At 43.2% G+C, this 27,192-nt stretch overlaps 1 protein-coding gene across 7 annotated transcripts; it reads right to left on the reverse strand.

Annotated features, from left to right (window-relative positions):
• Positions 1-160: 160 nt before the first annotated feature.
• Positions 161-27,003, reverse strand: celf3b (cugbp, Elav-like family member 3b). 7 transcript variants are annotated; one of them, XR_004555658.1, is made up of 16 exons: positions 26,452-27,003; positions 26,203-26,232; positions 25,402-25,608; positions 23,478-23,560; positions 7,905-7,953; positions 7,403-7,543; positions 7,239-7,318; positions 6,729-6,884; positions 6,126-6,270; positions 5,586-5,735; positions 4,577-4,648; positions 3,810-3,914; positions 3,545-3,688; positions 2,727-2,890; positions 2,285-2,383; positions 171-374 (listed from the first exon to the last, which is right to left on the reverse strand). XR_004555658.1 is itself a non-coding variant. In XM_034127640.1 (15 exons), exons 3-14 carry the CDS (start codon positions 25,544-25,546, stop codon positions 2,763-2,765), a joined length of 1,395 nt encoding a protein of 464 aa, XP_033983531.1. In that variant the 5' UTR covers positions 25,547-25,608; positions 26,203-26,232; positions 26,452-27,003; the 3' UTR covers positions 161-374; positions 2,727-2,762. The 7 variants fall into 7 exon arrangements, 6 of the variants coding, with proteins under 6 accessions (XP_033983531.1, XP_033983534.1, XP_033983533.1 ...); XM_034127640.1 differs by lacking the exon at positions 2,285-2,383 and having other exon boundaries at positions 161-374; positions 7,403-7,540; XM_034127643.1 differs by lacking the exon at positions 2,285-2,383 and having other exon boundaries at positions 161-374; positions 4,583-4,648; positions 5,586-5,675.
• Positions 27,004-27,192: the final 189 nt, after the last annotated feature.

Genomic DNA, 27,192 nt, shown 5'->3' on the forward strand with positions numbered 1-27,192 from the left:
AATTACTGACTCGTGTGAACAATGTGTGTTTGTCTGAGTGTCTGCAGGTGTGTGTGTGTGTGTGTGTGTGTGTGTGTGTGTGTGTGTGTGTGTGTGTGTGTGTGTGTGTGTGTGTGTGTGTGTGTGTGTGTGTGTGTGTGTGTGTGTGTGTGTGTGTGTGTGTGTGTGTGTGTGTGTGTGTGTGTTTGTGCACGTTATGTACATTTGTAAATGAGCCTTCCACCGTTCGAGGTTCAGAGTTAATAGCGCATGTGTAGTCGTGTGAGTGTGTGTCAGTGTGTGTGGCTGCACTCCCCGGACGCTCAAAGGTAGCAGACAGTCTGAAAGCACTATGAACCCTGGGATTCCACCTCGGCTGGACTCTGAAAGGTCACCTGTGAGAGGGACGGAAAGTGGTGGGGTAGAGGGAGTGATACATAAACAAGGAGGGAGGGAAAGAGAAGGGGGAGGATATGTTAGAGAGCAGTTATAAAGACACTGAAGCTCCCATGTTTCTGTCTGATCTTTACATCTTGTCAAACATGCTCCTCCCGTCAAACAAAACTCTTTTAGGCATGACTTCTGGCAGCAAACTGCACCTTTTCGGGTGCTCCTAGCTCGTCTCTGTTACACGTCGGTGAGTTAAATCAAGAAGGCATCATTCACAGTTGTAAAGCTCTGTCTTTCAACAGCAATAAATAAATCATGGTGCTTTAACACATACACACACAGTGTCTGGATCATGCAATTCAATACAGTGGATAACCGTTATTTGTGTTTGTGTGTGATTGAAGGTGTGTGTCTGCAGGTATGAATGTGTGGGTGCTATTGTGAAGCGCAATATGTGTCTATGTGTGTGACCTTATAATGAGCATGTGCTGCACTCTAGTGCCTTGGATCACGGCAAGCAAACACTACTACCAACATGCATTATTCTCTGGCATTTGCAGTATAGAAATTCTGGGTGATCATTTTAATGTTGAAGGTGCACAGTGGTAGGTATCCACAAGGATTTGTTATGTAAAGGTTTGTCTAGAAATAGAAACAGAATCCTTTATTTATAATGCGTGCTGCCGTGTGACAGTGCATCCAAACACTGGGTAGACAGCAGCTACACATGTTCTACTCTTTGGTAAAGGTTGGGGGTTTGTGGAGGATTTAATTTACCTCAAACCAAAGATATCCTTGATTCTCTCTTTGTTCAATTTCTCCCAGAATTCCTATAGTTGAAGGCTGTTCTCCAATAAGCAAGAGGCACTTGTTTTTCCACCATAACCACATACCCTTTACCTCAAAACACGAGCTAGAAAGAGGAGGTTGGGATGGAGAGAGGTGAAGAAAGAATTTGACAGAGAAATAAGGAAATAAGAAAAGGGAAGAAAGGGGACCAGAGGAGGAAGAGGGGTGTAGTGAAGGGAAAACACCACAAAAGCAGTGATAGGAGATGTACAAGAGACCAAAAAGAGAAAAAAGGAGCAAAAAACTAAAGTGCCACATCAAACAGTGTAACAAATCAGAATCCAGGAATATAAAACTCAGCCTTTGAGAGTATAGCTCAACAAATGCATGCTTGCTCCAAAAATATTGTGCTTAAGTCATAAAACTTATGGTATTTTCTATTCTAACCTGAATGTGCCATTTGGACCACTTCATAGCCATATTTGAACTTCTCTGAACTCTAATGCATAATCATTTCATGGCCGAGTGTCCAACATGGCATACTATCATTATATGTTGCAAATAATTATACTACAATTTTTTTTTTGCAGTAAACTGTAGTGCTGTTCTACATTTCTCCACTAGTCCACTGTGTTGACCTCTGGCAAACCTCTCACCAGTTCAACAAGGATTATGCACTCCTGCATTACACACTAACAGTGTAACACGGACACATATGTACACATAGATGCCCACGCTCACTACCCAAACAATTTGATCAAATAATAATGACACCAAACAGAACACTACAGAAACTGATCAAAAACAAAGCTGCAAAAAATAACAAGCGTTGCTGCAGAATTTATCAGATTACTATACAATGATTAAGTGTATCAAATATCCAATTAAATCAATTGATTCTGAGTACAGTCCTGGCTATTGACAGTTATTGATCAGTATGTGCACAGGTCAATACAAAATAAATTCACAATGCACCAAACACAGTCTGTGGTCACTACAGCAACAGGACATGCAGGTCAACGCATGGCTGGTTGCTCGAGGTGACAGAACAAAAATTGCCAAGGGCAACCAACACAGGCAATCAATCGCCACAGCAACCCAAACACAGGCCAACCAATCAACTTACAACAATGCGAGAGGAAGGGGGGGTCAGGGCTTTATCGTTCACTAGGCAACCATTGCCATAGCGATGGGGTCCTCGAGAATTATGATTGGACGGAAGGATCTTGGGTGAGGTAAGTTGCCGTTTCAGGAAAAGATCAAAACAGCAGGAAAGAAAATAAATAAGATTGTGAAAGAAAATAAAAAGGAAAACAATATTTTAGTATTTTTTACTTTTCCTGAGTTGATTCAGTTGTTGATCATATGAGAAACCCAATGTATATTCACTGAAATGTCATGTTAAGCTTTTTATTCTTAACTTTGTACCATCAATTAGCATTGCAGTGTCAAAGATAACGCTACCGTCTCCAGGTTTTTTTCTCTACCCTCATTTCATCCTCCTGTTCCCCAACATACAACACCTCACTTCTCCTAATGTCGTGTTACCCTCCTCATCACCACCTCACCTCTCATTAATTCTTCTTCCTCCTCTCAGTTGTCACTCAATATGGGCGGTTGGCATCTTTGGGCCTTTTGAGCTGCACTTTCAGTCTCTTCATGCCGATCTGGAAACCATTCATGGCCTGGATGGCGGCCTGAGCACTAGCTGGGTTATCAAAACTCACAAATCCTGGAAAGAAAGACAATTAAGAGTTGTTATTTTAAGGTGAAACAGACAACTTTTCCCTCACTAGCGTTTCCAAGTGGTATAGTTATTGGTAGACACACAGATTGCTTTCAGTCTTCCTCAGAGCCTAGCAACTATGAACAACAGTAGACACGCTGCATTTTTTTTTTACGAGTTGTTCTGACTTCAGGGGGCTTGATGGGAATTTCCCCAGTGTGTTACAAACTTTTATGATTATTCCGACAACACATACATGCAGCACATATGCCCCTATCTTAACAAGGTAAGATATTTTGTATATCAGCCCCGTAATGCCGACCCTCTCTAAAATATAATGGGTTCTTCTTTGCCTGTGCATCCTTCTACAAAGTTCTATGAAAATCAGGCCAGTAATCTTTCCGGAACTGAGCCCAAAACATAACCAATGGGCAGAGATGATAAAAAAGTACTTCCTAATGAGGTTGAAGCAAAAATGTTCCCCTTAATTGAACCTTTTCTACACCATGCCTTTGTCTCAACTTAACTAGGATACAAAAAAAAAACAGACACAATATCTCATTTGCCACAAAGTCACCCCGTCTTTTTCACCCGTCCTTTTCCTTTCTTCGCTCTCCCCATTTCCCTCCCTCCCTCTTTCTTCCCGTCTGTGAGTCTCACCGAAGCATTTGCTCTGGTTGGTGGCTCGGTCCACAAACACCTTAGCCGAGATGACATTGCCAAAGGGCAGGAACATCTGCAGCATCTCAGAGTCGCTGAACTCCTGGGGCAGGTGGTAGATGAAGATGTTACAGCCCTCTGGACCTGAAACACACACATTAGGCAGAGTGTGATCAATTATCTGTGAAAACCTGGAGATAAACAACTTAAGATTAGATCACTGGAGAGAGGGGTGTGGCGGCAGACAGACAGGAAGTCACATCACCTTCTCTCTGCTGCTGTTGCTGGGGCTGCTGGTGTTGCTGGGCAACCATTGTTGGCTGCTGGGGGAACGGCTGGCCGACCAATCCGTAGGCAGCAGGATACGCCGCTATTGGGAGAGACAGAAACAAAATCTTATTGGGTGAACACAACAGGTGGCAACATAGCAGTGTCCAATAGAATCATTTTGTTTGAACTGAAACATCTCCTGCTGAAGGTGAAAACTATTAAATGTAACACTTGAACAAAGCGAGACACAACAACAGTGACATTGTTGGTCTGAGTCTGGTAGGCAAGCATTACAGACCCAACTTAAGTAGGAGACATGTATGCGGATGGTGTAAAGGTAACATTGAATGTATTACATTATTACCAGTCTGTCTTCTGTGACACTCAAATCAGATGAATCATAACAGAATTAATTCAACAAGTTGCCCTTGAAACACTTCCATCTTTGAGACGATGGCGGTCAAACGGAAAGCAGACACCCCATCGTCTTTGTTCCCTATTTACATGTATCCTGAATTAACCTACTGCATGAGCTGAGCCGCACATGTAGACTGAGTTCTGATGATTATACAATTTGGTGGGCATAAGATATGGAATGAACTTTGATATGTTATATTAAGCTTTGCCAAATTAGTCTCATAACTGAATCTGAAGTTATTTACTTTTTTTTACTTCTATCCAGACACCGCCCCAACCCACAGTGAGAAGGTTTCACTCAACAAGCTTCATCTAAACATTTGTGTCACCTGTTTGTAGACTTACACCAACCTGTGTAGTGTTGCATGCCTGCATACGCCTGCTGCAGGGGGTCCAGGGTCGCAACTGGACTCTGAGCTGGAGGGCCGGGGAAAAAAACTATCAGAAAGCAAAAAATACAACCAATGTCCTCTTAAATATCCGATTCCTCTTAATTGAATGTGTGAAATGAAATCATATATACTTCTGTATGCTTTTTAGATTTTATTAAAATGTTTTACTATTACGGTCCATTCTATTTATGAGACTGTTCTTCTAAGTGTTGTAGCAGCCCCAGTTAGGATGTTCTTGTTGTGCTGGTCGAGGTCATCTTTTATTACCCCAGAAAACACATTGAAGAAGGGCGTCTTGCCTGAAATGTCTGTGTTGGCATATTAAAAAGTGAAATTGGAGTGCTGTTCTAGTCTTTTTTTTTTATACTCGACATTAAGGATCCAACAGCAAGTCCTCAAGGTCTAATCCTTAGTAGATCGTGCAGTGTTTTATTTGAGGTCCAATATATTTAAAACATTTGGCCGGGCCTTTAACACACATATTGAGCCCAACCCTCCGACAACCCCATTCAGTCTCCCACAAACTCCATGTATGCCCACTACCACACAGCATGTGTAGAATATGGTTCATACAGCTTTCAAAATTCAAGCACTCTTTTCTTTACCAAAATGTCCAGACTCCGCATTTCCAAACTGTCAAAACGTTATATTATAAACAGATATTATAAAAAGCCTCACTATTTATGTTGACTTTAACGTTGTAATACCTGTTGGAGGGACTAAGACTTTGAGAGTAATCCAATTCTCCATGCTTCACTTTATTCATTGGTTTAATTATTTGTCTGTTACTTTTGTAGCTTTATCAATGAATCTTTTTATTTAGGTTTCTATTTCCATTTCTTTTTTACGTCTTATGTAACTTTTTTTTCAGTGACCTTGACCAACTGCAGGGATGGAAAGGTGAGTTTGAGGGGACGTTTTACGACAGACACCTATAAACATACATAATTATGAATAAAAACCTTGATATGGATGAACGCCGTTGGTGTATAGTGCTTCTGTTGCTTGTTGTCCATTGGTGGGGGCGGGCAGACTGCTGTATCCATTCACTCCTAGTGGCGGAAGGAGAGAGGGCACAGGCGTTGCTGCGATAGTTGGTGGAGTGTTTGTACCTACAGACGCAGAGCAGGGTCCAGATTATGGCTCTCTGTAGCAGCAGCTTTCTCTATGCCACCTATATAACTGCATCTGTCTCTACACCTTTAAATCCTTATTTGTGTAATGAGGTTGTTGTGTATCTGATGCCAAATACTGTTAAAAAACAACAACTAAGTGCATCAATTTGATGAAGCAATGCATCTTAAGGAGAAGACTGTAAAATATTCCTATATATTGTGATAATATATAAGAATATATGTACAGCTGATAACATCTAAAAACTACTCTATTCTATGTCAACCAGTTTTTGTGCGTGGTGTCCCTGCTCATATACAAGTCCAAGAGTGTTTTGGGTATGCATGGCATCTCCGTGTGTGTGTGTGTGTGTGTGAAAATGCGCCTACCCGAGGACGGCGTGATGGGTGTAATGGGTGTGGCAATGATTCCGTTGGCATTGAGCGCCGCCATCTGCTGCATCTGTACGGCGGCAACTGTTGCCACAGGAGACAAGTACGCTGACTGGGCAACCAGGGCCTGCTGTTGGACAAGCTGCAGACAGGGAAGGAAACAGAGACAGAGGAAGGGGATGGAGAGAAAAAAGAGGGGGAGGGAGGGAGGGGAAAAAGAGGTGGAAATAGTGAGGGAGAGAGAGAAGACAAAGAGACAGTTAAATTGATATGGGAAAAAGAGAGAGAGAGAGACAAAGAGAGGGAAAAAAGGAGAGGAAGGGGCAGGGAGAGGGAGTGATGGAGGAACAGATGAATAGAGATCTAATTACAAGGCCATTATGTCCCGAGTCAGTGGGTTAATGGTTGTGTGTTGCGGGAAAGCTAATGCCAGATGACGTATGTTCTGTTGTCTGGGTAATAACATTAGCCCCAATTAGACCACTGATAGCCTCTTCAAACTTATTACATCCTCTCATAAGCACAGCACTCCCCTTACAAACTTAGTGTGTACATGTGCATTTAGTGCGCTGAGTGTTTGTGCATTTGTGTGCTGCTTGCCTGTGCGTTGACCGCCTGTGTGTAGGCATTGTAGGCGGGGAAGTTGAGGGTCATGGGGCTGAAGATGCCGAGCTGCGAGGCCACCTGCTGCATCCTCCTCAGCCCCCGCTCCTTCTCTGTGTCGGCAAACTTCACCACCAGACTGGACGACGCTCCCTGAAGGGAAAGATGGAGAGAGAGGATATTTCAATGCAATAACAAGGAATGTTACCATTTAGATTTGATATGTGTTAGAGGGACTGTGCTCAGTGTTTATTAATAAATGTTTCCTTTTGTGATTCAGATGGGGCCGATCACAGCATGTTGATAATGCCCAGGACAGCACCAAAGAAGACTGGCGATAACATTATATGCATTATTGCCTACAGAAAATGTAAACTGTCCCATGTGACTCATGTCTGTGGAAGGCATGGATGTATAAAGGGACCGGTGGAAGACCATGTTTGCCCTGCCTTGTGTGTGTGTGTTGCATGTTGTTTAATAATTTGTTATCTCATGCATGCAACTCACAGGCATTGTGCGGCTTCCATGCAAGCTGTTGATGGCGGCCTGGGCTTCAGCGTGTCCTTGGTATTTTACAAAAGCGCACCCTGCAACAAAACAAACTCAGTTACAGCACATTGCCTGTTACAATTAAATAGGGTCATTTGTGCTGGTGGGCATATGCGATTTACCTTTGCTGGTGCCGTCAGGTCCTCTCAACACAGTGCACTCGTCTATGCTGCCAAAGGGCTCAAACAGTCTCCTCACGTCCTCGTCGCTCTGCTGCTTTCCCAGCATGCCCACAAACAACTTCCTGTCCTCTGAGAGGCCAACAATTTTGAAAAAAAGCAAAGGAAAAGATAAGAATTCACCCTCATTTCCCCCAAAATGGTCACACCTAAGTTGTTCAGAAGTTCAAAGTTGTCTTATTAGAAATGGAAGCTACCACTTGTGTCCACCAGGGGGCAGAATTTACTCCATAAATGTGTAATGAGAGGGGGGGGGGGGAGTAGAAAGCATGTGATTTGAATGTGTGTCTGTGTGTAAATGTGTGTCGATTAAGCACCGTTGACTACTTTCCATCTCTATCTGATCGAACTTGACATGTTTCCTTCTCTCTGTCACACTTAAATGTGTGTTTGTGTGTGTGCATGTGTGTTTGTGTGTGTAACTGTATTTAAGAGCATGTCTCACCTCCTCTGCCCTCGCTGTCAGCTGGTTTCACTTGGATTGGCCGATTCATCTGCACAACAGACAAGAAGGAGCATTAACACAGATGGTCAACATAAACAAGTCCCTCTAGTCTTATCACGTGTCTTTAGGATTGACTCAGTAACCTAATTAGTTTAATGGCTATTTCTTAGTATTTTAAAGTGAAAAATATTATTCTTATTGTAAAATCAAAAGAATACTTACATATATTCTGTTTTATTCATATTAATTTATGTTAATTAATTTATGTTATATGTATTAATATATGTATTCATTTATTAATTCATAATTATTTGTGTTATTGTCTTCAGAGTATGCTGCTTATGATATGTCTGCCAAATCACTTGGAAAACTTAGTTTTTAAGTGCTATAACATTTCTAATATAATGGTAACATTACATTTAGCATAGAAGGTAATTATGTACATGACAGTCTTTTGAATAAAATGTTACTAATATAGCAATGATGATGGGTGTGTGTGTGTGTGCGTGTGTGTGTGTGTGTGTGTGTGTGTGTGTGTGTGTGTGTGTGTGTGTGTGTGTGTGTGTGTGTGTGTGTGTGTGTGTGTGTGTGTGTCTGTGTCTGTGTGTGTGTGTGTGTGTGTGTGTGTGTGTGTGTGTATGTGTATTTTGTGTTGGTTTGGGTGTGTCCATGTTGTAGTCCCTGATAAATCAAGTTTAGCAGGTGACAGGTGTGTCTGAACTCTGTCCCTGTATGGTCTCCCGTGTCAAAACACACACACACACACACACACACACACACACACACACAGCGGGCGGTCTCTGATTTCCTCTCTCTCTCCCTCTCTCTCTCTCTCTCCCTCACACACACACACACACACAGAATGGAGGGGGGATTGAGAAGTGACGAGATTAAGAATGCAGGCCAGCTGATCTGGATTACAGAAGAACTACGGATTAGATGAGGGACAAGAGTAGATTGAGATAGAGAGAAGAGAGGGGGGGGGGGGGGGGGTTACATGGGGAGAGATGAGATGACAAGTGTGTGAAGCGAACAGGCGCAGTCAGCTAAAAATAAAAGGATGGAGAACGAGAGCCAGGCCTGGGGGACCCCGACTGACTTCGACCGACTGAAAGGGCAGGTGGAAGGCCAAGAGGAACCCAGGGAGGGAGTGAATGGAAATGCTGGAAAAAGAAGGAGAGAGACAGAGAGACAGAGAGACAGAGAGTGGGAGGATGAAAGCAAAGCTGCCCCTGAGAGGATGATTCAAAAAGAATAGAAAGAGAAAGAGCGGGAGGAGTGGGGCGTGATTCAGTCGTGACTAACTCCGTCTAAAAAATGTCACGACGACAGAGATCCATAGCCTCGAGTGCTCACGCATGCATGCACACACATGTTCTGAATTTCCCTTCCATGTATGTACTATCTACGGACACACAGGTTTGTTACACACAGAGAAAGGCACACAAACATACTACACACAGTGCTTAGTCACAGCACTGAGGCAATGAGACAGAGTGTTAATGCCAGAGGGATGGGGTGGGGGAGGAGAAGGGCTGCAGAATGATGGCAATGAAAACAGGGAAGAAGAGCAAGGAAGGGAGAAAGAAAGAAAAATGGAGGAGTCCAGATGAGGAGAGGAAGGTCTGAATGAGGGAGGGACATTGATACAGAGAAGCAAAGCCAAAAGGAGGAGAAGAAGAAGAGTAGACACTCCTTTTTGAATCCAAACTTTGAAATGTAGCAAAACCCACATCACCAATCGTACATTTTGGAGCAAACACCCTTATCAGTCCGGCTCAGATTGAACGCTCCTCACTCAGCTGCAGCAACGTGGAAAACGTTCTAATTAATGCCTCAATGCCAGTCAAAAAGTGATTTGCAGCAATAGTGGTTGAAACGGATGTATTTTGCATCTATGACAGGGAGGAGAAAAACTAGAGGGAAGGAGACAGGATGAGTAAAGGGACGGGAATGGACAGAGAGGAGGAGGAGGGGATGAGGAGGAGGAAGAATGGAGAGAGGTCCCAGTGGGGTGTTAAGGCAATGTAATGAAGCTGGTAATTGAGGAGAGGGCAGAGCAGAGAGAGACAGATCCATACATTTGATTAATCAGCTCTTAGCTGTCACCACAAAGCTATTGATCTAAGGCAAGGCCATCACACAGAGACACGAACCCGCACTGATGCAAACACTTCTGCTCCCTCGTCCACGTAACACACACACACACACACACACACACACACACACACACACACACACACACACACACACACACACACACACACACACACACACACACACACACACACACACACACACACACACACACACACACACACACACACACACACACACACACACACACACACACACACACACAAGGTCTGCAGAGGGAATGATGTACATTTTTAACCCTGCTTGCACCTTTATTGACTCGAGCTGTCGGCATAAACATAAACCTACCAGAATACACACGCCCACACAGTTTTCAGTGACCTTGGATTCGAACTCTCCACCATCCATCATCTATCCATCTATCTATCTATCCATCCATCCATCAATTATCTATCAATCTATCAATCTATCAATCTATCTATCCATCCATCCATCCATCCATCAATTATCTATCTATCTATCTATCCATCCATCCATCTATCCATCCATCCATCCATCCATCCATCCATCCATCCATCCATCATCTATCTATCCATCCATCCATCCATCCATCCATCCATCCATCCATCCATCCATCCATCCATCCATCCATCCATCCATCCATCATCTATCCATCCATCCATCCATCCATCCATCCATCCATCTATCCATCCATCTATCCATCGAAAAACCCTATGTTTTGAATTTCTGTTTTAACTTTGCTATTTGGTATAGTTCTCTCTGAGTGTTCTGGTAGTTTAAGTTTTTCAGAAGGTTTAATTGTTATATAATGGCTAGAAGTTTAGTTTCAAAGAATAAATGGTTAGAGGAATGTGGAGGAATGGCCATAATGTCAAAATCAGTTGATTTAGAAACTATCTTGAGTACTTTTACATCAGCACACCCCACAGAGCTCAGGGCAATACAAGCTGTCCCATGTTTGGTAGTGCTACATCGCTATCTCTTGCTAAAAAACACAAACCTTTTTTTCAACAATCATTTTTTAAAGATTTGTTTTGTTTTCAACAGGCAATTATATTTTTCACTGCTATCGTTTCACTTTTAGTTAATGATAATAATAAGCGTTATCTATCCATCATATCCCAGTCCTGGTGCTATTGCTATCCATTCACGCTGCTATCCATCTTGCACTATCAACTCATCGATCAGTCCCGTCTTGTTCATTGATTTCGCTCCGTGTTGTAGAGCAGGCTGATTGTAGCAAGATTTGTGTCCACTAACCCTTTCTGTATCCATCCATCCATCCATCACCTCTTCCATTACCTCCATCATTAGCCCTACTCCACCTCATCCCTGGGACTGTAAAACAGGAGCAACCTAATGATTGCCAACTATAGTTTATCAATTAAGGTTTATCAATCTGTGTCCGAGCTTGTATGTGTTCACTATAACTGCTCTGACCCTTTTGATGATTTAAAATAACCACATGTCACAAAGTCAGAGTGATGCCTCGAGAATCAGAGGAGATGGAGAAAAAACAGCAGGTGAGAGGTGCACACTCCTGCCACAAAGACGACACAATGGCATCGGAAAATTGGCATGGCAACTGGCTCGTTGTCATGGCAATCATATGACGGCACACTGGGTAGGTAAACAAGGATGCTGGTTGCCAAGGGCGACTGCTGTGTTCTTCGGGTAAACAAAGAATCTGTGCCGGAGAGTGCTTTGCTGGCTTCATACTATCCTCCTCGGCATCTTTCCCGAACCATTTTATCTCTCTTAGAGTTAAATGAGCATTTAGTAAAAATGTATGAGAACAAGGAAATGAACAGGACGGGAGATTTATGAGAGATGTGGGCAGTATCAGGCGGAAGTAAGAGTGATTTGGCTCCGAGCGAGAGAAGGAGAGGGAGAAGGTGAGGGAACTGAATCTATATTGTAGTAGAGTAATTAAAATTCCCTTGAGCCTGGGAGAAAAATGCAAATAAAGTACAGTCCCCTGCAAGTCAGTCATACTGTACTCCACTCTTTTCCCCCCCTTTACTCCAACACACATGAAGAGCCACGCGCTCCTTTCAAGTTAAATGATCCTCTAATTACTCACGTTCTAATTAAGTCTTAATTAACGGTAACCATCTGCAAACGTGCGCCCGTACAAGAGGCTGGCTTCATACTGTAGCGAGGTCTGATCCGTCCTGCTGAATACTAAGAAGCCCTGTTCGGTATCTCTGAGGAAAGGGGATTCGTATGTGAGCAGCAGCGCGGCGATGCATGAGGGCGAGATATGTGATATATGATCGTGTGTGAGCCTGCATGACCACTCGCACTCTGTGGAGGCACGTCCTCTGACACATGCATGACCAAACCCTGCATGCAAACACTGCTCCATTTTGCATGCTGTGGTGCCAAGACAAATACACATACAGTACATGTCACTCACATATGCACACACACACTGTACTACACTTCACTTGTCCCCACACCCAGAGCACCCGCCCTTTAGCGCACACAGAAACAAACACATCCTAAACACATACAGTTAATCTCACTCCCTGCAGTAACGCAGAGAGGATTGTGCCTGGATTAGGGGATATTAAATCCTTGGATTATCCAATCAAATCGCATTCTACCCCCTCCCCCCACCCACACAAAATCAGTGGAACAAACCATCGCACCACATCATGAGGGCATGGGGGGTGGTGTGTGCATGTAAGTGTGTGTTTACATACATACACAATTTGGAACATGGATTAAAGTACAGTGTTAAATCATTGTTTTCATTTTGGCAATTCTCCACAAATGTAAAAAAGATATAAAAGTGATTACAGCGCATGCCATCAACTGACAATTGAGTGTGTGTCTCTGTGAGTCTACAGTGTACAAACACACACACTCTCTCTTCATATCTGTCTTCCTCACACACACAAATGCACACACACCCCTCCCCCTTCAATCTCCCTCTGGAACACTCCATCCACACAATTTCAGATGTCCATTTTCCAGAGTGCACAAGAAAGGAAACTATTTTTATCCTTTCCCCACGATCTAGCATTATTTCTCCCTGTTCCTCTTCCCCTATCCTCAATTCCCCTCTTTCCACTCTCTACTCCATAATCCCCCATACCCTGCTTGATGACATGGGCATCTCTGCTTTTTTTGGTATCTCTTTCCATTCGTTTCCTCCTCTCTCTCTCTCTCTCTCTTTCACTTCCTCCTCTCCTGTCGCTTCCACTTTCTCTCTCATTTTTTCTCCATCATTGCTGTCACATGCCTTGCAGGCCAACACACTCATTAGCATCAGTGTAGTGAAGCTTTATGTTGATTTAGCCAACCCAAAATTGAGCTAAATAGCAGGACTGTTCATGTCATATTTTAAGAAACATTGTGTTAAACAAAACTAATTGAATGTTAAAAATAATTCTGCTTTGATTTTGAAAAAACATAAAACAGCTACCTGAGAACCTGAAAAATGATGTTCATGCTCAGCAGTGCAAAAACCAGATAAGATACTGTGTCGATAAGAAGAAGTCGCTTCGGCTCCAGTACTGGAATGGCTCTCTGAATTTGGTTGTATGTGGTTTTATGCTAAAAAAATTATATTATCTTAATTTCTGATTTAATAACTGGTGTTTCCATTAGATATTTACACATTGGATGGACATGAGGTGCATTTATTTAAAATTGTACTCAACTAGGTCGATATTTTCTGAAATGTTTAGTTAATCTGCAACCATTTTTGATTAATCCAAGACATGGTTATAAAGCAGACATGTCACAAAAAACCCCAAAGGACATATTTTCAGTTAAATGAATATCATTTGGCATTGGGCTTTAGTTGGACAAAACAATGCACATTGGGCCTTGAAACTTGTGAAAGGTTTATAAACCGAAGCTTTCATGAATCGAGAATTATAAATCGATACATTATCAGTGATTCATCTGTATAGTATTGTCTATATTTGTGTGTTTCAGTGTTTTATATTTCAATACAAATGGCAGGACATTATAGCGTGGAGCGGCCTTACTCCGCTCTCAGCTGGATGAAAACACTGAGATGTGAGAAACAGAGCGAGTGAGCGGGAAGGTGGAGCAGCCCAGCAGCTCTGCCCCACCTCTCTGCTGTCTCTTTATCGCACCACGTTAAAGGCTTTGCATCCCTCAGGTTACCTAGCAACCTGGCATCTCGCTCAGCTCCGTTGCCAGGCAACCGGGGCCTGCAACCACAATACACGCTCCTAAGCGGCCCATCCCCCGTCTCTCATCCCTCCTTTCTCTGTCTCTCTCTTTCCATTCTTCACACCTGAGAAGTCTGCCCTCCTTCTCCTCCACTCAATACTTTATCTGGCTGTTAACCCTTCATCAGCCTCTCTACTGGAGCATGGATTACCAACATATTGTCCTCTCTCGCCTTCTCCATCTTTTTTCGCCTTCATCACTCTCAAAAGAAATGGCATCAAACCATGCATATGGCAGAACTAACTACCCTGTTGATCCTTCTAATATTATGGTTTTTTGTCAAACCCCAATGCTGCATGCAGCAGTGGAGCACTCACTGAAATTTGATCCTTTGGATTTAGTCCAACATAATCCAACAGCACTATAGCGGATAACTGTTAGACCTATGCACTTGGACCTTCTTTCTATTTTAGGGAGTGTAAGTCCTTTGGGAAATGAAATGGTGAATTAAAGAGGCTGCTTAAAAGCCATACAAATTCATGATTGCAAAAATCTCATATTCACTGAGATTACATTCAGCACAGAGCCAGTGACACATTTCTGGATGCTCAGACAGTTACAGCGCAAGCACAATCTCATAGACATGCCAGACATGCTAATCACTTTTATGTTCTATAAAGGCTTTATCAAAAAATAAATAAATAAAATATAAACAATTTTTGTGGAAATTATAGTAGGAAAATCCCTTGTAATGGTTTGTTTTCTCTTTTATCTTACATCTAATTTCTTCTATTTAATTGGGTAACAAATCATAAGCCATTCAAGTGGAGAAAAATATTTGTTTTTTGACTACTCAGAATAAAGTCATACACAAATACACAAGCCTACTGGAGTATGCTAAATATTACATGTCTGGCCTATAATTAGAAGTAACGCCTAAACCTAAACCTTAATTGTGACCAACTTCACCTCTGAGCTATAGAAAGGAATACAAATATCCACTAAAAGAAGTAGCCACAATCTTCCATTCAATAGGTAAAAACCTGCTTGAAAATGCTAATTAACATGAAGGGAACAAAACCTAAGATTATCTATAAGACCTAAAACCTAAATGCTTTGTGTGCTTTATTAAAACAAGTCTTACCTCGCTTATTAGCAAAACAAAGACGACAGAGCTGCACAAGCCCTGTTGTTCTACTCTCCTATCTTCTGTTATTGGCTCATTATGAAGTGTGTATATGTACAATAGTGTAATTTGGGTCTATAAAGCTCCGGCTTTGGCCTGTGGTCAGTGTGAAAGGGCTATTATAGAGACAGCAGGTTGAAGTGTGGTTAGAGGGGAGACCTGGGAGCAGAGGTCACATCCCAGGTGCAACTTAAGTCCCGTCATCCCCTTTGATTGCCTAATAACACACGCACGCACGCACGCACGCACGCACGCACGCACGCACGCACACACACGCAGACATGCAGACACACACACACACACACACACACACACACACACACACACACACACACACACACACACACACACACACACACACACACACACACACACACACACACACACACACACACACACACACACACACACACAGACATGCAGACACTCACCAGTGGCCCCCTCTGACAGATGTCTCTGTTTAAACTGACAGAAGTGCGCCCTGAATCCCTCCCACTCCTCCACCACCCAGAAAACCCTTTTCTTTCCTGGCACCACCCGCCTTCCCCTTCCTCCACGCTCATTATGGCAAACTTTTGTCTTGTTTCCTCCTTCTCTCTAACCCGACCTGCTCCACTCCTCCCCTGTCTCACCCTACCCCCTCCCTGTCTATACACCCCTATTCATGCCAAACCTCTTCGTGGCCCTCCTCCACCACTCTTAACCCCCCTTTCATTCAGACCAACTCGCGCACTCATTCACCCCCATTGTATGGGCCCCGCTCCATACGTCCAGCTTAGTGCAGACATATAAATATTGCATGCTGGGAAGAGGTGTCTGGATTGCAAGCTGCAGGTTTTTGTCTCACAAGGCAGTTTGAACGTCATCATTGTGTTTGTATAATGTATAATGCAGAGGACTTTTTTGGTTTTGTGTCCTCAGACTCAGGGAACTCAGGACATGCATTCATTTTGGTAGCCAAATGTAGTGAATGGAAATGAACGAGGGGATGTTACAGTAAGTGATGTAAAAAGTGAGTTATGCGCGCTATATGATTTGGCACCAAAGTCAGTGACACCGCTCAATGATCAAAGCCCTATGTAAGATCTGGGCATCTGTTAAGCTTGCTGCATTTAAGTGATTTTTTGGCACACTCGGTTTTTTGGCACTTGTTTTCTGCCTTGATAATCCCTTAAAAACCCAAATACATAAATGAAAGATACCCCCTCTTGTGTGCTTACAATAATCAGTCAAATTAAACTATTTATATCTGTAAATGTGTATATCTGTAATGTAATTGTTATTCAAATATGAGTGTTTTACCGCAGCAGATGCTTTTGAATTCTAAATTCATCACCTTAAGTGTGCATCTTGCAATAAGCCATGTGTGAATCCTGGATTTAAATGGGCATGCCAAAGTTGCCCCTGCTGTGCTTCACTTCAGGTTTGAAGCCAGCTTCAAGTTGCAAGAACAACGCACGTCCAGTATCAGATGCAATAATGATTTCAGATAATTGCAACTCAACTGGTCTTTACAATCTATGAATGTGGAAACGAGGCCCTGCAGATTTTTGTAGCTGGCTGGATTTCCAAAACAGATGGTGTGTGATACGGACTAAACTCAACTTTGGGCTACTTTAGGGCTCAGCATCTGAGAGGCACCGAATTGGCAGGGAACAATCACGTAACCTGGTAATCATGTGTCCACACAACATAATGATACTGGCCAAGATACAAATGTTACTGTGTGTGTGTGTGTGTGTGTGTGTGTGTGTGCGTGCGTGCGTGCGTGCGTGTGCGTGCGTGCGTGCGTGCGTGCGTGTGTGTGTGTGTGTGTGTTAGGCCTTAGAGAGACAGGCGCTCTCCAGGGTCAGGCTTTTATGAGGCTATGATTAGATTCTGCTTCAATTTTGTGGTGAAATATGAAACAGGCTCTCTTTGTCTGTCCATGTTGCATGCACAAATGCACATGCACATATGTGAACACACACACATCGCAATCACACACACTCGCACAGCAAATACTTTTGTTTAATACAAACAAGCTAAATCCCCCTTGGTTTTAGCTGAACACAACCCCCCACACACCCCCTCTACTCTGCATACCCCCCTCTCTTTCTCTCTGCGCACACACACACACACACACACACACACACACACACACACACACACACACACACACACACACACACACACACACACACACACACACACACACACACACACACACACACACACACACACACATATTCATATACAAACACACACTTTTGTCTACACCTGTCCCTCTACTCCCTTCCCATCCCACACACAGTGAGGATAAAAATAGAGAAACAGCACGGGGAGGGGGGGGGGAGCGATACACATCACAAACCCCATCAGGCGGGGAGAGATAGAGGCAGAGGGATGGCAGAGAGGGAAGAGACGGAGGGAAAATGAAAGAGAGAGAGGGAGCTGGGATCTGTTCTGAATTGAAAGTGCAGCAGTAAGCAGTGAAGGGGAATAGTAAACAGTGCTGCTGACCACATAAATATGCTAAATTAGCCTACAAAGTCGCCCTAGTGGATAATTGCTCATCATAGCTTTGCCCCATAGGGAGTCTGCCTGCCAGGCATCTTAGATTCCACATGGAAAACACGCACAGAAGAACATACACAACATGCACACTAAACACGTCCTGAGTGCCTCTGATAAACATCAACTACTACAAGACCTGGATGATGGACGAACGGGAAGATGGTGTCTAACTTCCCGGTCATTCTCCAAACCATACTAAAGTGACAAGCAATGTTAAATTGCAAACCAACAAATGTGTTTCAGTGATATAGACAAAGCTTTAGTGACGCAGCTGAGGAAAAATGTGGATTTGCAGTATTTATAACTGGCTCAATTACCTGTGCCCTGTTGATATTGAGATGTTAGAAACTCCTACACTGAAAATGTGGAGGGAAGAAATGATGGGAGTTATTGAATGCTAAAAGATTGTGGAAATCTAATCTTAAAAAATAATCTGATGGTTTGCTACAGTACATCCATAATTAATGCGATGTACTAAAGCCCAACACATTATTGTAACCAAATAACAGCTTTTCTTTAATCAATGTGTGCTTAGTTACCTGCCGGTTTTCCTACCCCTTTTTGTGGTGTTGGATATTTATTGTGCATTTAAAAAAAAGGTACATTATTTACATATATTTAAAAAAAATTATAAAAGTGATTTAACTCTTACTGTAAAGAAATAACTACTGTACATCACTCCTGAGCTGCTGCACGTAGCAGTACCCAGCTGAGTCCATGTAGGTCCTTATTGTGCATGTAAATAAATATAGGCTTTTCAGCCCGAGACATAAATAACAAATTCACTCTCTCTCACTCTCTCTCCAGCCCAAGCTCAATAAAATACATAACAGCCTCTGTCATGTTTGCATGATCCAGCAGTAACCCTGGAACTACTCCAATTTATCGGCTAAGGAACGCTGTCATTCCATATGCATTACATCAATATCACATCTACAAACTTTTATTATATTTTTTATATGTGTATCGATCTTCTGCTGTATCAGTAATTGTTAACTACTTGTCCTGTGGCGCTTTTTCTGCCTTTTTAATAATTCATTAGGCGTGTGTGTGTGTGTGTGTGTGTGTGTGTGCGTACGTACGTGCGTGCGTGCGTGCGTGTGTGTGTGTGTGTGTGTTCTAATCAAAGAACAGGGAGCAGAGTGCTGCCTGGAGAGCAGTGAAGCATGACAACACACACCTGGTAAGCTGCTTATCACACTTTAATTTCACCTACACTGAGATCAGCGGACGCCAGCGTGACCAAAACAGATGTGCATGAGTGTGTGTGTGAGTGTGCGTGTGATCGTGTGTGTGTCTATGTAAAAACATGTGTGTTTGAAGTAGACCAAAGATGAAGGGGAGTGATAAACGCAGAGGGGAGAGGGTCCAGATTAAATGGAGAGAGAGATATCAGCGCTGGAGAACAAAAGGAAAAGATAAGGGGAAAGATAAGGAAGGAAAAACAGCAGCAGTCGGCTTGGGAGAGATAGAGCGAAAGATAGAGGCGGGGAGGGAGATGTGAGGTTAAAATCTTTACAAGAGGACCGGGAGTGAAGTGAGGCCGGAGAAAGAGGGAGGGAGGATGGAGATAGGATCAAGCCAGGGTGATTTTGTAAGAAAGACTACTGTAACTTTGTTTTATAGAGGTACAAATGTAACTTTTACATTTGACTTACATATCAGGGATATAGATGCTGGGGATGTAACATAACAATTGACAAGTTTACTAAGACTTCATTTGAAAGAGTCTGCTGCTTGTAATAGAGATTCTGTTCTGAATGGAAAATGGGAATATTCCTGGTAAAAAATAAAACATACAATTGACTGTTAAGCTATTGAAAAAACCAGCATGGCAAAATGATATTGCAGAATGAAAAGTAATCCAAAGGCATGGCAGATACTAAAAGCAGGATGAAAAAAATAAATATTTAGAGCATCCTGAATCCAAACATTTACTTCACCATCCCCCCAATAACCATCCTTTTTTTTTTAACAGCTCTGAGACAACCCAGCCTGAATTTGTTGTATAGAGGCTGAGCCCTGACCTCTGACCTTGGACACACGCTGTCCTGTTGCTACCAACCCTCTGCACTAAAAAGACAAAAGCCTTTGTTTTTCCTGAAACATTTAATACATGGACTGCATAATGACTATTAATGTTTATTTGCTTATTCGTCCTGCCTCAGTTGGCAATTATAGTCATGATTTTAATGAAGCATCAACCAGGTAAAGCCAAACATTACATTTAGGAGCATATTTTGTACCTCCCTGGATCTTTTCCTCATTATTCCCATTTGGTGACAACAAGCCCTGCATACAAATGCCAATGAGAAATTCAATTTTCAAGTGCAAATTAGCACTGATAATGCGACAGCTAAACATGAGCTCTTTCGTGTGGATGCATCCCAGGGGGAATCTCTGTACCACATCTAATACACCAAAACATCTGTGTGCTACAGTGGGACTTGCTAGTGGTTCCACTGTTAAATGTCTGCGACTGTGACTAATATAATGTAACTCTCTCCCTCTCGTCATCTCGTGCTCCCTCTGCGTTCCCTCTCTGTGTCCAAATGAAACACAAGGCGCAGGACACTCTGATAAGGCCATCTGTTCATCTCCCTCTCTTCCTCGCACAATCCCTCTATCCTTTTTCTCATTTTCCAATCTGACAGTCCACTGCTCCCTGCTGAAGCTAGCAGGGGACATTCGAGGTATAGTATCTCTGCAACTGGCTCTGTGTTTGTCTTCTTCCTTTCATTCCTCTACTGGCTGCTTGGAACCGTTCAATCGGCGTTAAATCCCATCACTGAGTGACAGACACAAGCGCACAAGAGCCCTCTGTAGCGTTGGACTTGTCTCCAAACCTTTAATTGCTTGGCCATGGTGCAAGGGGGAAACACATCTGTATGAGTGTGTGATGCTATGGCTCTATTCAAGTTGTATGAGGGGCCTGACGTGCCACCGGTATCCGCAATTAAGAGCCGCGATCCCCAGATGCAAGTGGCATGCACACACGCACACACACCTCCGCCCCCCTTGCCCCATGGTGAGCCCAGGATCTGACTATGAAAATGAGTTTGTGAGAAACTAATCATGCAGCTTAACAAGTAGAGCCGGGGAAGAAGGGGGGGGGGAGGAGGAGGAGATGGGGGTGTGAAACGGTCAAAAGGGTCAACTAATCAAGAGGAGGGGAAATGAGACGAGGGGTAGAGGAACTGCGGGGGGGGGGGGTGGAGGGAGAGGGACTGACGTTGAGAGGACTTAGAAGAAGGGTTACCATAAATGACTGTGAAATGAGAATCCGAGAAGGCAGCGTGAGCGTGCAGTGAGGGGGAAGAACTGAGTGAGAGACAGCAGGGATGAAAGAGGGATACCATGAAGAGATTTCAGAGAGGAAAAGTATTCTGTAATATTCTACTGGTGCAGAGAAACTGAGGGACGTGAGGGGAGGAGTTGAACAGAGGACAGAGGGGATTTGAGGGGGAAAAAAAAGAGAGATAAAATGGAAAGCATGGAGGGAAAAATAAAAGGAGGAATAAGGAAGAGATGAAAAAGCAATTCTTGGGGAATGAAAAGAATTGGACAATGGGAGGATGTGTGAAAGGGAGAGAGAAATCGTCTGAAGTCATTTCCAAATCCTGTCAAGGAAGGTAATAGACTGGAAGGGGGAGAAAGACACACAGGATAGAAAAGGGTATAGACAGGTAGTGGAAAGTGATAGCAGAGCTCAAACGTAGAGAATGCTGGAGCTCAAATATACCCAGCTAAATAATGCTTTGAATGTATTAGGGGGATTCAGATGTATCCTTCAGCAGTGTTCAGCCTACAAGAGGGTTGTTGGATGGAATGAGTGAGAAACAACTGTGAGTCCTTTGAATAAAGTCACGTTTGAGTGAAAACTGTATCCTCTATGTTTGTTGTTCATCATTTACCTCAGTGATCTCAAATCAAAACACTTTAATAGGTTCACCGAGAGTACTCCGTTTCCTCTGAAGAATGTCTCAAACTGGATAGAATAAGTAATAGGATCTTTTTTAAGATAAACAACTAAGGGGAAGAGCAGGACACACCAAATTGATGAAAAGCAACACGCAGAAACAGTCATGTTGCTCATTAAAAGTCCAGTCTTATTGAAAAGCCAGCACACGAGAGCCACACCCTCCATTCTGCACTCGTCTTTCTCGGGGGAGTGGAGCTTCTGATTGTTTCATGCCGGCTCTTTAGTAAATCTGTCCCACTAATGAGCATCCTCCCTGCAAAATGTTTCCTCCGTGTGTCCAGAATATTCATCACAATTTCTCTGTGACTATCTGCTTCTGCCACAACCGGTTATTTAAGTCATCAACAACAGGAAAGGATACAAGTAAAAACCCAGGAGAGAGAAGAGAGAGTAAGCGGGGTAAGTCAAAGGACAAAGGGCAGCACGGGAGGGAGGAACCAGACACAGCAGACAGTGGGGAGCTGATTTCCGCAGAAAGGTCAGACTCCTTAGCAGGCCCTAATTGGATTAATGTCATTATTAACATGCTGTGTTCCTGTGTGTGCACGAATGGAGAGGCATTTCCCAGCTGCATGAAAAAGCAATATGTATGTATGGATGCAGGGATTTGTATTTATAAGAATATTTCCCCTCCCCCAAAAGTATTTTCTTCAGGCTCTCCTGCTACCATTTCCCCACATAGATCTTATCAACACCATAGCTTGCAGAGAAGGTGCAAAAAAACGGAAACTCCAACAGTGGCAGGGCGACACAGGGAGAATAAGATAGAGAACGGCTCAGAGATGGTGAAGATACATTTACTATTATGTTAAAACTGCAAATCAGAGTTTGGATATGGTTCGGAAAGTCTCATCTCTACTAAACATCCTACAGCCGGGTATTATTGCACACTTTTGATGCAACAAATAGGGTAAAAATGCAAAATGCTCCAAACAGCCACTGTAAAATCCTCTTTTAACTGCAATGGAAACCAGGTCAGAGAGAGAAAAGAGAGAGAGGGAGCGACAGAGAGGTACAGCCTACGAGACAGACACAGATCTCGCACAGTGGCCCATCCATAATGAAGAGTGTCCTACCCCTGCCCAACTGCAGCACACGATCCCTCAACAAGGGAGACTGAGGGAGACTGGGATGAGACAAAGGGGAATGGCCACATTAATTACACACACTCTCTAGGCGGGAGCTATCACCGGAGGCTAACGGAGAGACCGACAGAGAGATGGAGAGACAGAGAGAGAGAGAGAGAAATGGAGATGATTATGCTCACAGAGAACCCTACGTGTCTCCTGCGAGAGGGAGTGTTTGTCCTTAGCAGCAAGACGCCTGCTGGCGGCTTGAGTTATGTCACAGTGTTACTAATGGGAGCTGAACGTCCACTAGTACACACACACACACACACACACACACACACACACTGATCTGAGGCCGTGTTTGTGTGTGTACAAGGTAGCGAGCGGCTGTGCATTTAGATTGGGGCGGATTTGATATTAGTGTATTTGCAAGCTTGTGTGCATTGTTGCATAAGTGTGAAGTGTGTTCTGTCTGGGGATGTGTGTGTGTGTCTGTTTGCACTTACCCCTGGTAGTGTTTTCTGCTCGTGGAGAGCGCTCTGGGCTTTCAGTGCCGACTCTCTCGCACAGTACGTCAGAAACGCACATCCTGTCAGATAGAGAGAGGCAGGGAGAGAGGGAAGAAGAAGGGAAAGGAGGAACGGTGGAAAAGGTCAGCGAGGAGCTCCAATATTTGTCATCCTCTATCTCTGTATCAACCCCTACAAAAACACACACAGCCACACCATTTCAATCATTTCAACGTCTGCTGTTCTGATGCCTCCCATGAGAAGGCTCTACTAGGTATGGGACGATATGAAAGTTTAATGTCACGATTATGCTGGCCAAAATAACTGAGGTTCCCAATAGTATGCCAATTAGCATCTAAATGCTTAAAGCTCTTAACGAGGCACTAAAAGATACTAGAATCACCTTTCTAAGAAACTGGTTTTGTATTGCTTTACAGGTAACACAAATCTTTTTTTAGTGAACATATAACATGCCAAAATAAGGAAATAATAATCCCCCTGCATAAATAAAAATGTATAGTTTTGTGAGTCTGCTATTTCTGTTGATAATTCCTGTAGTTTTTTTAGCCTGTTTCTATTTTCACTTCTCTACCATGATAGCGATCTAGACTTTTTATAGGTTAGTCAACCCAATAACAAAAATATACCACGATAAACTTATTGAGTTTTCAACGTGATCCGCAATAAAATCCTATATCGTCCCATCCCTAATTCTCACCTATTCTGATTTAATATAAGGCTAACTGTGCGAAACGATTCAAAAATATATATATTCATGCACTGTAACTAAACTTGACAACACCATGATGATGCACTCTAGAGCAAGAGAAGGACACTCCACGGCACGGCACATTTCAGAACGGCACGGCACGAGTCAGCACACATGACAGCACCACAGACGTGTGCGTGGGGCTAACAAGGCCTTACAGTCAGGTTCCTGCCCTAAAGCAACCACTATGCATGCCTCACGATCACTCCAAATACACTCCCTCTGTTCTCCTATGTGCTGTACCTGTGTCTGTGTGTGTGAGGGAGGGGTAGGTAGCAGAGCTGGCTGGCCAGAGCTGTTTACTACACCTGTCACCAGCACTAAGACAACAAGATTAGCAGCAGGTTAGCATCCCGGTGACATCTCAGACAGACTAACGTGGATTCAGAGTAAAGAAGAGACGATTAGGATGAAAACATTCACACACTGTAGATCTGAAGAATTGAGCATGACTCAACATAATGACAGACACACACAGACACACACACACACAAGCACACACACACATCTTATGGTCCATCTCATTGCTTTTAAGAGGGGCTTACTGTGGCCGTGGGGATTCTCAAAACAACAGATTCTTTCCCCTGTGTCACCCAGGCTTACAGCCCCATTACACTGATTGGAGCATACAGCCTAATCTGGTTCAAAACACACAAGACCCCAGGTCATCGTGTGAGTGTGTGCGTTTGTGTGTGTGTGTATGCCAGAGAGAGAAAGAGAGTGTGTGTTTGCTGCAATTTATCACCCATCTATTGTAAGAAGGGGCCATTATTTAAATACTCTTAATCATTAACAGGATAAGGAGTCTTCTAACTCTGCACGCCATATATCAAAGGACACCTTTATATAGTATTCTTTTTAGCACATTTTGGCAAAAGCATATTCATGCATGAGCAGGTTTTTGATTCACAGTGTATGTGTAGTGACTGACTGTGTGTGCCTGGTTTCATGATCTCACGTTGCAGTGCTAACAGGAGATGGAGACGAGAGGAGGTGTGACAGTTTCCATGGTGACATGGTGACATGGTGACTCTCAGCGCCGGAAAATCCACCCATCTATCTGCCTTACTGTCACACGTCTATCTAGCTTTCTGTCTGTCTATCCCCACCTGTCTTTCTTTGTTTAGGCTGTGTTATAGCAGCGAGACCTACCTTTGTGCATGCCAGTGTATTTGTCCTTAATCACAGTTAGCTCATAGATCTTGCCAAACTGCTCGAAGATAGGCTTGAGGTCCTTCTCTTCCAGATTACGGGGAATCTGCCCCACGAACAGCTTGATGGCGTCGGCCTCCTTCATTGGGACAGAGTGGAGAGGAGGACTGGGTACTGCAGGGGTACACAGATCAGGAGCAGTCGTCCCTGGAAAGGAGGAACCGATGCTGGATAAGCTTTGGGTCACAGCCAGAGAAGTTGGCATTGGACAGTAATAGTCACAATAATTATACTAAAATTGTTTTTAATTTGACAAAAGTGGTGTGACTTACAGTGGTAACAAATTACACATTCAAAAGTATGCACTTTAAAGAGTTTAAAACTCCTTCGGTATCACAATTATATTTGTAGTATTCTTTCTTTAGAACTTATGTTCATTATATGTCATTTATTACATTGAATATAGTGTAAGCATAATTAAAGTAGTAACAATACAAAAAATAAGGATACCAAAAATATATCAGTATAAAAAAATATCAATTCAAATAAAAAGAAAAATGTATAATTTAAATAGGGGTTTGGGCTACAAAATGTGTGCCTCAATTATGCAAATAAATGTAAAAATGATTTGCTTGAAACATTTAAGTATGTATTGCCCAGCCTGGTGACAAAGGGCTCCAGTAGCTTCTGGTAAAACAATTATGCAAATGTTAATTAGCCAATCAAAAAACAATAATGGGACTTTTCCCTCCCAATTAAATATATATTAATACATCGAAAATATCTGTAAGCATTCATTACCTTTTGGTGGATAAACAGCGTTCGGGATCCCTACACATGAGACAGAGAGGAAACAGCGTGATTGGGGGTAAATCATGGCAATAGAGCGGTTTCTTTGTTTAGCCAGCTGTAGGTTACAGCATACACACGGATGTCATGGGGCTCCCTTGCTCTTTGTCCGATCCCCCCTAATGTACACATGCACATACACACACGCCAGAACAAAACAAGGCAGGGAAATAAACAGGCTACACACACCAAAGCTCTTACCGTGTCCAGAGGATGCTTATACGGGCAGAGTGGTGCCTGTGTGGATCCTAAATTAAAGAGGGATGCTCTCTGTTGTTGTGCCGTCCTCCTTCCTCCCCTCTCTCTGGATGCTCTCCACTCTTTGTGCCTCCGTACTCTCCCTCTTCTCCTCCTCCTCCTCCTCCTTCTCCTCGGTGTTCAGATGCTACAGGCTCGGCTGTGTTTTTTGTGTGTTTTTTTTACAAAACTCCCGGTGTTCCCGGTGTGGAAGCCTGCAGGTGGTGGAGTAAAGTCCTAGCAGGTGAGTCCGAAACACAGCTTGTCGCCACTGAAATGTAGTCAACCTCGCGACTCCCAAAATCCAGAGTTAACGTAGCTAGTTAGTTCTCACTTTCACCAATTAATCAATTAATTATAAAGTGATAACAGGCCAACCGGTCGCTTAAATTCGCGCAACATCCAACAGTTTAAACTTGCCTAGTTGCCTTGGAGACTTAACAGTCGTGCCGATATTGCTCCAACTTTAAATCGAGGTGATTTCAACCTACTATTCTTGCGTTTTTCTATTCTTGTTGCGTCTCACCCGTTCAGAGTCTGGATGGCTTTTAACGTCCTACGCCGGTGTCTCTCCTCTTTCTCTCCCTCCCCCTCCGCTCAGCCAAGCGGTTAGCTTGTGACGTAACTGCCAGGGACCGTCAATATATATGTCGGCCTCACTCACACGAAAAATAAATAAAACTAACCCATACTTACTCAATAATG

The sequence above is a fragment of the Trematomus bernacchii genome, unplaced genomic scaffold, assembly GCF_902827165.1.
Source record: "Trematomus bernacchii unplaced genomic scaffold, fTreBer1.1, whole genome shotgun sequence".
Taxonomy (NCBI): Eukaryota; Metazoa; Chordata; class Actinopteri; order Perciformes; family Nototheniidae; genus Trematomus; species Trematomus bernacchii.

Excerpts from the sequence above, each read along its gene's own strand:
- celf3b (XM_034127639.1), bottom strand. The coding sequence starts at position 25,546 with ATGAAGGAGGCCGACGCCATCAAGCTGTTCGTGGGGCAGATTCCCCGT. Across the intron at positions 4,649-5,585 it reads CGGCGTTCATCCATATCAAG|CTCAGAGTCCAGTTGCGACC; the intron begins GTTTTTATTCAT and ends CCGGCCCTCCAG. Across the intron at positions 3,915-4,576 it reads GCAACACTACACAGGTTGGT|CGGCGTATCCTGCTGCCTAC; the intron begins GTAAGTCTACAA and ends CTCTCCCAATAG.